At 46.4% G+C, this 12,634-nt stretch overlaps 1 protein-coding gene across 6 annotated transcripts in view; it reads right to left on the reverse strand.

Annotated features, from left to right (window-relative positions):
* Positions 1-12,634, reverse strand: part of oplah (5-oxoprolinase, ATP-hydrolysing) — a 76,661-nt gene that overhangs the window by 49,654 nt on the left and 14,373 nt on the right. For all 6 annotated transcript variants that reach the window (XM_043690963.1, XM_043690964.1, XM_043690966.1 and 3 more), the window contains 4 exons: positions 8,677-8,842; positions 5,975-6,113; positions 3,533-3,600; positions 2,162-2,448 (listed from right to left, as the gene is read on the reverse strand). In XM_043690963.1, coding sequence (XP_043546898.1) covers positions 2,162-2,448; positions 3,533-3,600; positions 5,975-6,113; positions 8,677-8,842 — 660 coding nt within the window. The remainder of the gene's footprint in view (positions 1-2,161; positions 2,449-3,532; positions 3,601-5,974; positions 6,114-8,676; positions 8,843-12,634) is intronic.

Consider the following 12,634-nt stretch of genomic DNA (forward strand, 5'->3'; position numbering starts at 1 on the left):
GGAGGGAATGGTGATCGCGGAAGGCAGAAAGGGGTGGGGAGGGAAATATATCCCTGGTGGTGGGGTCCGTTTGGAGGTAGCGGAAATGTCGGCGGATGATTTGGTTTATGCGAAGGTTGGTAGGGTGGAAGGTGAGCACCAGGAGCGTTCTGTCCTTGCTACAGTTGGAGGGGTGGGGTCTGGGGGCGGAGGTGCGGGATGTGGAAGAGATGCGTTGGAGGGCATCTTTAACCACGCGGGAAGGGAAATTGCGGTATCTAAAGAAGGAGGCCATCTGGTGTGTTCTGTGGTGGAACTGGTCCTCCTGGGAGCAGATACGGTGGAGGCGGAGGAATTGGGAATACGGGATGGCATGTTTGCAGGAGGTAGGGTGGGAAGAGGTGTAATCCAGGTAGCTGTGGGAGTCGGTGGGTTTGTAAAAAATGTTGGTGTCAAGTCGGTCGTCATTAATGGAGATGGAGAGGTCCAGGAAGGGGAGGGAGGTGTCAGAGATGGTCCAAGTAAATTTAAGGTCAGGGTGGAAAGTGTTGGTGAAGTTAATGAATTGCTCAAACTCCTCACGGGCACACAAGGTGGCGCCAATGCAGTCATCAATGTAACGGAGGAAGAGGTGGGGAGTGGTGCCGGTGTAATTATGGAAGATGGACTGTTCTACGTAGCCAACAAAGAAACAGGCATAGCTGCGGCCCATACGGGTGCCCATGGCTACCCCTTTGGTCTGGAGACTGGACGCCTCCTTGCAGACCGCTTCAGGGAACATCTCTGAGACACCCGCACCAATTAACCCCACCGCCCCGTTGCCCAACATTTCAATTCCCCCTCCCACTCTGCCGAGGACATGGAAGTCCTGGGCCTCCTTCACCGCCGCTCTCTCACCACCCAACACCTGCAGGAAGAACGCCTCATCTTCCGCCTCGGAAGACTTCAACCCCAGGGTATCAATGTGGACTTCACCAGTTTCCTCATTTCCCCTCCCCCATCTTACCTCAGTTCCAACCTTCCAGCTCAGCACTGTCCTCATGACCTGTCCTACCTGCCAATCTCCCTTCCCACCTATCCACTCCATCCTCCCCTCTGACCTATCACCTCCATCACCACCCCCATTCACCTATTGTACTCTTTGCTACCTTCTCCCACCCACCCCATTTATCTCTCCACCCTTCAGGCACTCTGCCTCTGTTCCTGATGTAGGGCTTTTGCCCAAAACGTCGATTTTCCTGCTCCTCGGATGCTGCCTGACCTGCTGTGCTTTTCCAGCACCACTAAAAAACTGCCAGTCCCACTGTGTTCATTAACTTGGTCCTGCCTGCTTTTCCTGTTAGACTTGACTTAACCTCTACCTTCTCTTCAGTCACTCTATGTGCTGACTGACTGCCATACTAGTTGAATTCCTCCCAAATGCCAGGATTTTGGTGCTCCTACGGTTTAAGTTTACACAGAGAGTGAGAATCATTAGCAGAGAGACATCAGGAGAGAGCAGTTTGAACTGAGATTGGAGATCTTTGATAGATAAAGAGCAACATCAGAGACCATCAGGTGGGTATTTTTCATTTTCAGGGGGTAACTATTAAATTATGAAGCAGTTATAAAAAGAAACTAGCAATTGGTTGTTAAGGGCTATCTTATCGCTTTATTTTTATGAAATAAGATTTAGTTCAGTTAGTAAAGTGTATAAATGAAAGATCTGGATTTGGTAAAATGTGAAAAATTTACAACCCTTAACTATCTGATTACCTGAGTAGGATTTTGTACAAAGTGATTCAGGTCAATTCAGTGCATAATGTCTAAAATAGAACAGGAACTGGTGGTGAGGTTAATCTTAAAAACTGAACAGAATGATTAGGTAGTTAATTAAAATACATATGACATGTGTTGCAAAATGAAATGGAATGTGGGAGTGAAATGAAATGAGGGAGCCTCTAGATGCCAGTACAATCCAGGATAACCATGTTGACAGTAAATGCTGACAGCTCCAGCAGCTTTGGATACGGGTTTATGAACTTGGGGCCAAAGGTCAAGCTACAGACATGCCGCTAGGTTAGGGTGGGGGTTACCAGGACCTGTAACAAACCTGTATGGATGTACCTGTACAGCTGGATCTATCCACTCTCACTGTGTACCTGTACTTGTTTCGCCACCATCCGAATGAGCCATGATGTACCTGAGTTAGAGCTCTGATTGGTCGACACATTGACTCATTGGCAACCCGGACAAATCCCAGCGCAACTTCCTCCACAGTCATCTGTGATTGGCCCCTTCCGTTCTCCTCATCACCTTGTGATTGGTCAAAGAGAAAGGCGTTGACCTGTTCCGCAACTTTCTGCAACTCGTTCAGAGCCCCTTCCTTCCACAGTGGCTGGTCCTCTGTGGCACCAAAGATTTTGGGAAAATAATCTGGCAGCAGTCGCCCGAGGCAAAGGTTGGCATCGGTGATGGTAAGTGGGCCTCCTGAGTAACCAAAAAGACCAGATTAAACAGTGCAGCTCATCATAGTAGGATATTAAAAAAAACTGCAGATGCTGGAAATCAGAGAAAAACAGAAATTGCTGGAGAAATTCAGCAGGTCTGGCAGATTCTGTGGGGAGAATGCAGATACCTTCCCTGAAGGATAATAATGAACTAGAGAGGACATTTTTGAGACAATTGATCGTGGTTCTACAGTCACCAATAGATTAGCTTTTTCTTCCAAGTCAAACTTAATCATCTGCCATTGTGGAAAATTGAAATCCATGTGCCAAAGCTTCAGCCTAGGATTCTGGATTCCTGGTTCACCACCCTCTCTCCATATGCTTGCCTTTATTCAAGTTTAAAACACTAATCTTAGCTCCACATTTCTGTTCCTTAAAGTGAACAGAGCTATCAAGGGCACCTTCACCATGAGGTTATTAATTAATCAATCCTATCGTGTTATAGCCTGCTCTCCGGTTGGTTAAAGGCATGCTGTACTTAGAACTAATCCCAAAAACATTCTGTGAACTCCTTATCTGAACTACCTTTGCTCGTCTCCCTTTTCCAGACAGACTCAAAACAAGGCATCATGCCTAAAATGCATTGTCTGACCTGAGGTGTCACCTTTATTCTGATAAAACCTTAAGTTATCTTGGGGCAGTGATTTGGAAGAAATTCTGGGATTTACATACTAATCAAACTGCACCTCCATTCTAACTGATTAAAGACTTATTAGTCATCAAGGTATGTTCAATATATTTGCATCAGTTGTATGATCCTCTGATCTCTTACTTATAAATTATGCGTCTGATGTATTCTTTCTCATTAGCTACCTGAAGAAGTGAGGCTCCAAAAGCTTTTGGTTTCAAATAAACCTGTTGGACTATAACCTGGTTTGTGTGATTTTTGACTTTGCCCATCCCTCTCCACCACTGGCACTTCCACATCATGTTTGTCAGTGTTGGAAGAGGTTTCAGCATGAGTGCTATGACAAACAGGTTGATCCCTGCACTCAAGGTGAAGGTGAAACTCCCTGATGATGGATACATGAGGGAGATTTTGCCCCTCAACCCCCGTCACTAACCTTTCCGATAACAGGTGGGACCCGGATGAGCTCCAGCCGATTCTGGACCAACAACAAACAGCCCAGACCTGGAAAAGGACAATGTATTAGAAAAGCAGCAAGTTAAAGACAGACAGCAACTCCCTTTCTTGGGGCTATGAGGCACTGATGTGGCTCACTGCCCCAATTAATGAACACAGTGATACATATCTGAAGACACACACCACACAGTTTTATAATATTCCCTGTGCTTGCACTCTAATATTGACCTCTCTTTAAAAACCCTCCATGTCCTCACTCCTCTCTGTCTCCAATATCTCCTCCAGCTCCACAATCATTAAGAGATATCCACACGCCTCTCCTTTTGCTTCTCATTCATCCCAGAATTTAGTCGTTCCATGTACGCCCTAAAGTGAGTGCTTTCCCCCAGGAGCTGCCCAGCTCTGCTGCTGGCCCAGAAGAGGCTCACCATCCTTATGGGTCAAGGAGTAGCCCTGGGTCCTGCAGACCAAAGTGGGTTTACCTCTCACTCTCCACAATTTCAACCTATGCAGTCTCTAGAACTCTCTCCTTAACATCTCATAATTCTCCGGTTCCAAACTTAGAATCACTACAATGTGGAAACAGGCCATTTGGCCCAACAAGTCTACACCAACCCTCCGAAGAGTAGCCCAACCAGACCCATTCCACTACCCTATGACTCTAAATCTCCCCCTGACTAATATATTTAACCTGCACATCCCTGAACACTAAGGGCAATTTCACATGCCAATTCACCTAACCTGCACATCGTTGTATTTGTGGGAGGAAACCGGAGCAGCCGGAGAAAACCCACTCAGACATGGGGAGAATGTGGAAACTCCACACAGACAGTCCCCCAAGGCTGGAATCAAACCTGGGTCCCTGATGTTAAGAGATGGAGTGCTTTCGGGAGGGAACTACACAGGAGAGACTTCAACAGCTCAAAGTATATCCACAAATGGTGCAGCAATCAAAATTTGATTTGTGCAAAAAGGTCAGGGTTAGGAAAGGAACTTAGACAGGAAGTCGTGGAGGCTGGTACAATTGCAACATTTAAAGAGCATCTGGATGGGTGTATGAATAGGAAGGGTTTGGAAGGATATGGGCGGGTGCTGGCAGGTGGGACTAGATTGGGTTGGGATATCTGCTCGGCATGGACAAGTTGGACTGAAGGATCGGTGTCTATGCTGTACATCTTACATTCCGTGCTCAATCTTAATGACAAAGAAACTCCACAAGCTCCATAAACCTCTTGTTGGAGGCAAGAATGGAGGAAAAAGTCAAGAAAACGAGTCCATTAAAAAGAACTAACTTTTGATACAGTACACAGCATTTAACACAAAATTACTTTATTTGACTTCTATGCAGAATACTAATACCTATAACTGGACTGGAGTTTGTTAACATCAGCAAAAACAGATCCCAATAAACAGTTCATTCAGGATACAAGTATCTTAATAAGCTTGGTCCCACATTCCTTCATCCACCTCATTTGTACTGGTCAGGAAAAATAAACTGAATAGAGAGTGATAGCCCAGACCAGATCTTTAATGAACTTCACTTGCCATTTCCCCCAGTCAGGGAATATTCCCACTGTCCTCACATCCCAAACAATGACCTTCTTTTCCCAATAATCTTCAGTATAATTGTCAACCTAAAGTACTTGTCAGCCAAGAGTTAGGACTTAAAAAAAAAAAATTTAATGGAATGCAGTATGCCCTCCCTAATTGCCCCTAAACTGAGTGTTTTTCTAGAGTTATTTGAGAGGGCAATTAGGAGGCAACCATGTTGCTATGTGTCTGGAGTCACATATAGGCTAGACCAATAAATAATAGAATAGAATCATAGAATCCCTAAAATGTGGAAACAGGCCCTTCAGCCCAAGAAGTCCACACCGACCCTCCTAAGAGCAACCCACCCAGACCCATTCCCATACCCTATGACTCTACATTTATCCCCAACACATCCCTGATTACTACAAGCAATTTAGCATGGCCAATTCACCCTAACCTGCACATCTTTGGATTGTGGGAGGAAACCGGAGCACCCGGAGGAAACCCATGCAGACATGGGGAGAATGTGCAAACTCCACATAGTTGCCCGGGGCTGGAACCAAACCCGGGTCCCTGGTGCTGTGAGGCAGCAGTGCTAACCACTGAGTGACCGTGCCGCAGATTTCTTTCCCTGAGGGACATGAATAAATGCGATTGGGTTTTTACAACAATCAATGCCTGTTTCATGGTCACCATCACCAAGACTGGCCTCTCATTCCAGATTTACTCGTATAGCTTAGATTCAACCAGCCGCCGTGGGGACCTTACCATTATACCATCATCTGTCCCATCAAACACCATAGCACACGCAGAGCTGGCCCATGGGAGCAGGAGTGAACCCAGGCTCAGCTACTGCAGAGCTGGAGGCTAACACTAAGGTCTGGCTCACCTGAAGGAGAGGATGGAGCCCCCACCGGCTGCCACAGTGTTGACATCGAGCTGAGGGGCCTGGATGGTAATTCCCGCAGTTGTAGCCTCGAACACATGCTCATATTCCCCTGCATAGCGGCTCACGTCTGTCGATGTGCCTGGAATCGGACCAGGTGGAATGTTGGTGGGTCGGGTGGAGGTGAAGGACAGAGAGGGTACAGAAGTTAAATATCCCCCCAACCCCACCTTGACCCACCCAGTCGAAGTTGACTCCCAGCATTCCTCTCCCATTTGGGGGTGGGGAGGCGGTTAAAGGATAATCCTGGGGGGCGAGAACAGTGGTAATGTTCAACTGAGCTGTGCAAACGAAGGCCGTTTTGGGGGGGGTGGGGGGGGGGGAATATCAGATCAGCCTGGGTGGGGCAGGAGGGTGTGGTTTTGTAGGCTCATGGGCAAGGCAAATATTGAGGGAAATCCAAGGTTATGGGAGTGAGATAGTGGGAAGGTGTGGAATCTTCCTCAGGTGGAGGTGTATTGTGTTTCCTTTGGTTGGAGTGGGGGGGAGGAAGTGATTTATTGCCCCTTTGGAGGTGGGGTGGCAGGTTTGGGGGACAACCATTGGTGTCAAAGGGTGGGATAGAATTGAATTCAATTGAATTTATTGTCACGTGTACCGAGGCACAGTTAAAAGCTTTATCTTGCAAACAATACAGGCAGATCACAGAGTTAAGTAGCATAGATAGTAAATAATAGGTAAACAGCAGCAAAAACAAAAACACAGGTACAGGCAAATGTTTGAGAGTCCATTCAGTATTTTAACAACAGGAGGGTAGAAACTGTTTCGAAACCAGCTGGTGCGTGTGTTCAGGCTTCTGTACCTTCTCCCCGATGGTACAGGTTGTAGAAAAACATTGCCAGGGTGGGATGGATCTTTGAGAATGCTGGTGGCCTTTCCTTGACAGTGGGCCTGGTAGATGGATTCTATAGATGGGAAGTTGGCCTTTATGATTATCTGGGCCAAGTTCACCACTCTCTGTAACCATCTCCGATCTTGAATGGTATAGTTGCCATACCAGGTAGTGATACATCCAGACAGAATGCTCTCGATGGCACACCTATAAAAGTTGGCAAAGGTATTTGCTGTCATGGCAAATTTCCTCAGCTGCCTGAGGAAGAAGAGACGTTATTGGGCCTTTGTAACCAGTGCGTCCACATGAAGACTCTAAAGAAAGCTTGTTGTGGATGACCACTCCCAGGAGCTTGACATTCTCCACTCGTTCCGCCTCAGTGCTGTTAATGTGTAGGGGGGGGGGCATGAGTAACATCCCGCTGAAAGTCAATAATGAGTTCCTTGGTTTTGCTGGCATTGAGAGCTAGGTTGTTCTCAGTGCACCATTTTTCCAGGTCTTGTCTGTTTTGTCGCCATCTGAGATTCGACCAACTATGGAGGTGTCATCGGTGAACTTGTAAATGGCATTAGTTTGGTATTTGGTGATGCAGTCATGGGTATACAGTGAGTACAGTAGGGGGGGGCTGAGTACGCACTCCTGAGGGGCTCCAGTGTTAAGTGTTAGTGAGGATGAAATATTGTCCCCAGTCTTCACTGATTGTGGCCTGTGGGTCAGGAAACTGAGGATCCAGTTGCAGAGAGTGGGGCTTCATCCGAGATCACTAAGTTTGGTAATCAGTCTCGAGGGGATAATAGTGTTGAAGGCTGAACTGTAGTCAATGAGTAGGATTCTTACGTAGCTGTTCTTGGTGTCAGGATGTTCTAGGGAGGAGTGAAGGGCAATTGATATGGCATCTGACATGGTCCGATAGACAAATTGGAGTGGGTCAGGATTATTGGGGAAACTGGAGTTGATTAATGTCAGGATTAGAGTGGTGCTGGAAAAGCACAGCAGGCCAGGCAGCATGAAAATCGATGTTTAGGGCAAAGGCCTTTCATAAGGAAAGTTGATTAAGTTGATTTATGCCATGACCAGCCTTTCAAAGCACTTCATGCCCACCGAGGTTAGGGCCACTGGGTGGTAGTCATTGAGACATGCAGCATGAGCCGCCTTAGGCACAGGGATGATGTTGGCCTCTTGAAACAGGCAGGGACAGTGGCCTACTGCAGGGAGAGGTTGAAGATGTCTGAGAAGACCTCTGCCAGTTGATCTGCGCTTGCTCTGAGTGCACGGCCTGGTACTCCGTCTGGTCCCATCGCTTTCCTTGGATTCACACAAAGGAAAACTGATCTGACCTCTGATGCAGTGACTGTTGGGATAGGTTCGTCAGGACTTGTCGGAATAGGTGTTACCTCTCCGCCGAAATTCTGCTCAATGCTTTGGGGGGAGGTGTGAATGTCACTCGGGGAAAAGGAATATGCTACTTTGGTTGGGCGGTGGCAGGAAGTGTAAATGTCCATTGGAGGTAAAGGGACATAATTTGGAGTGACCTTTAAGAGGGTTTGACAATGTCATATGTGTGTGTGAGTGAGAGAGAGAGACAGTGTGAGTGTATGATAGAGTGTGTGTGTGAGAGAGAGTGTGTGTAAGAGTGTGTGTGTGAGAGTGTGTGAGTGCGTGTTTGTGATATTAGAAGGGGTGGTGAATGTTCCCTGGTTGGGAGGTTACCATGGTGAGGAGGCGGGGGATGGGGAAGGGGCACTGTGATCCCTAAGGGAGAAGGTCCTGCTCCTCAGCAGGAGACTGAGGGGTAGAAAGGATTGTTACTCACCTCCCATGTCAAAGCCAATGACCGGCTTTGCACAGCCACCCGTGCGTGTGGTGAGTGCATAGCCAACGACGCCTCCTGCTGGACCTGAGAGGATAGCCCTAGACCCACTGAACTGCTCCATCGGAGTCAGCCCACCATCAGACTGCATGAACAGCACTCGAACATCCTAGAGTGAAAGAGCATTAGCATTGAGAGGGCTGAAGGGATCTAGTCTTTGTCCTAAACTAACGTGGAGTGCTTTCCCACGTCCTACACCACCTGTGTGGACGTTGCTGAGCAGGGCCAAAGTTTCCCCCACCTGTGATAGTCAGTCACTGGGAGACAACATGGATTACTCATTCTTTCTCCAGTTCTTTACACTCCCCCGTGAGAATGGAAACCCACCCTGCTGTAGATCACAGCTGCAGCTCAGCAACACCAACCTTCCTGCACGTTCCCAAAGACAATCCTTTTGTTAAGAATAATGTAGAGTTTTAAGTTTTTTTTAGAATTAGAATTAGAATTCCTACAGTGTGGAAACAGGCCCTTTGGCCCAACAAGTCCACACCACCCCTCCGAAGAGTTTCCTACCCAGACCCATTACCCTACATTTACTCCTGACTAATGGACCTAACCTACACATCCCTGAACATTATGGGCAATTTAGCATGGCCAATTCACCTAACCTTTGGACTGTAGGCTGAACTTATAGTTTGTACTTTGTGTGTTAACAAAGAGGAGACTTGGTTTAGTTTCACTTTTGAGTGCTCTTGTGGTTTAGTGATGAGAAATGTGGAGATTGATTTTGGTTACATGACTTTTAATGAGGTTTTAAACCCTAGAGGTGAACAGTTCATTTCATTATAAAAGGTCGAGAAAAAAAGCACTGTGATGTAGCTTACAACAGGAGTTCAGTGACAAAGGTCAAACAGCCCAGAAAGCAAGTGGGTCTGGGCGTAGTGTTTGCCAGAGAATGAAGGTCTCCTGGGCACTAAGTTTAGGGATCTTGCATCGTTACTCTGAAAATAATGTAGAGTTTACTTTGGTTTATGGTTGATCTTGAGGCAAGATACCTGATGAAGGGATAAAGCATCTAGGGACTGCACAGAAATTCACCGAAAGGAAACTGGTTGTAGCTGGACCATCCAGAGTCTGAGCGAAGAGCCTTAGTATAGAGAGTGCTAACTCTTCACTGAGATTTGAGTGCTTATAAGGATAATACAGGAACAGAAGGAATAGTGCAATTTTGAATCCATTCTTGATTTTTGTTTTTTTTCTTTTTGTTTTGTTTAAAAAGTTTTTATTCTATGTTAAAGGTACAGTGGCTGCCTCTTGTGACAGTTACAAAAGAACAAGGTTAGGATCCATCATGCCAGGTTACACTGCTGAGGTCCAGCTTATCCCGTTGTGACGTCAGTGTAGTGACTGTAACATCAATAGCTAGACCTCCTAGAATACGAGTTCCCTAACTGGAGCTGTTAATCTGGTTCAGTCAGGGAGCCCTGGCTAACAGATAGAGTCATAGAGTCATAGAGATGTACAGCATGTAAACAGACCCTTCGGTCCAACCCGTCCATGCCAACCAGATATCCAAACCCAATCCAGTCCCACCTGCCAGCACCCAGCCCATATCCCTCCAAACCCTTCCTATTCATATACCCATCCAAATGCCGCTTAAATGTTGCAATTTTACCAGCCTCCACCACTTCCTCTGGCAGCTCATTCCATACACCTACCACCCTCTGTGTGGGACATTTGCCTCTTAGGTCTCTTTTATATCTTTCCCCTCTCACCTTAACCTATGCCCTCTAGTTCTGGACTCCCCGACCACAGGGAAAAGATTTTGTCTATTTACCCTATCCATGCCCTTCATCATATGGTGGGCGGCACGGTGGCACGGTGGTTAGCACTGCTGCCTCACAGCGCCAGAGACCCGGGTTCAATTCCCGCCTCAGGCGACTGACTGTGTGGAGTTTGCACGTTCTCCCCGTGTCTGCGTGGGTTTCCTCCGGGTGCTCCGGTTTCCTCCCACCATCCAAAAATGTGCAGGGTCAGGTGAATTGGCCATACTAAATTGCCCGTAGAATTAAGTAAGGGGTAAATTGTAGGGGTATGGTTGGGTTTCGCTTCGGCGGGTCGGTGTGGACTTGTTGGGCCGAAGGGCCTGTTTCCACACTGTAATCTAATCTAATCTAATCTAATCATTTTGAAAACCTCTATAAGGTCACTCCTCCGCCTCCGACACTCCAGAGAAAACAACCCCAGCCTGTTCAGCCTCTCCCTATAGCTCAAATCCCCCAACCCTGGCAACATCCTTGTAAATCTTTTCTGAACCCTTTCAGGTTTCACAACATCTTTCCGATGGGAAGGAGACCAGAATTGCACACAATATTCCAGCAGTGGCTTAACCAATGTCCTGTACAGCTGCAACATAACCTCCCAACTCCTGTACTCAATAATCTGACCAATAAAGGAAAGCATACGAAACGTCTTCTTCACTATCCTATCTACCTGCGACTCCACTTTCAAGGAGCTATGAACCTGCACACCAAGGTCTCTTTGTTCAGCAACACTCCCTAGACCTTACCATTAAGTGTATAAGTCCTGCTAAGATTTGCTTTCCCAAAATGCAGCACCTCACATTTATCGAAATTAAACTCCATCTGCCAAAAAGCTCCATCAAGTTTGTGAGACATGATTTCCCACACACAAAGCCATGTTGACTATCCCTAATCAGTCCTTGCCTTTCCAAATACATGTACATCCTGTCCCTCAGGATTCCCTCCAACAACTTGCCTACCACCGAGGTCAGGCTCACCGGTCTATAGTTCCCTGGCTTGTCTTTTCCACCCTTCTTAAACAGTGGCACCACGTTTGCCAACCTCCAGTCTTCCGGCACCTCACCTGAGACTAGCGATGATACAAATATCTCAGCAAGAGGCCCAGCAATCACTTCTCGAACTTCCCACAGAGTTCTCGGGTACACCTGAACAGGTCCTGGGGATTTATCCACCTTTATCCCTTTCAAGACATCCAGCACTTCCTCGTCTGTAATCTGGACATTTTGCAAGATGTCACCATCTATTTCCCTACAGTCTATATCTTTCATATCCTTTTCCACAGTAAATACTGATGCAAAATATTCATTTTGCATCTCCCCCATTTTCTGTGGCTCCACACAAAGGCTGCCTTGCTGATCTTTGTGGGGCCCTATTCTCTCCCTACTTACCCTTTTGTCCTTAATATATTTGTAAAAACCCTTTGGATTCTCCTTAATTCTGTTTGCCAAAGCTATCTCATGTCCTCATTTTGCCCTCCTGATTTCCCTCTTAAGTATACTCCTACTTCCTTTATACTCTTCTAAGGATTCGCTCAATCTATCCTGTCTATACTTGACATATGCTTCCTTCTTTTTCTTAACGAAACCCTCAATTTCTTTAGTCATCCAGCATTCCCTACACCTACTGGCCTTTCCTTTCACCCTGAAAGGAACATATTTTCTTTGGATTCTTGTTATCTCATTTCTGAAGGCTTCGTATTTTCCAGCCGTCCCTTTACCTCTGAACATCTGCCTCCAATCAGCTTTCGAAGGTTCTTGCCTAATACCATCAAAATTGGTCTTTCTCCAATTTAGAACTTTCAACTTTTAGATCTGGTCTATCCTTTTCCATCACTATTTTAAAACTAATAGAATTATGGTCGCTGGCCCCAAAGTGCTCCCCCACTGACACCTCAGTCACCTGCCCTGCCTTATTTCCCAAGAGGAGGTCAAGTTTTGCACCTTCTCTAGTAGGTACATCCACATAATGAATCAGAAAATTGTCTTGTACACACTTAACAAATTCCTCTCTATTGAAACCCTTCACTCTATGGCAGTCCCAGTCTATGTTTGGAAAATTAAGATCCCCTACCATAACCATCCTATTATTTATACAGATAACTGAGATTTCCTTACAAATTTGTTTCTCAATTTCCCTCT

The sequence above is a fragment of the Chiloscyllium plagiosum genome, chromosome 5 (assembly GCF_004010195.1).
Source record: "Chiloscyllium plagiosum isolate BGI_BamShark_2017 chromosome 5, ASM401019v2, whole genome shotgun sequence".
In the NCBI taxonomy this organism is placed as follows: Eukaryota; Metazoa; Chordata; class Chondrichthyes; order Orectolobiformes; family Hemiscylliidae; genus Chiloscyllium; species Chiloscyllium plagiosum.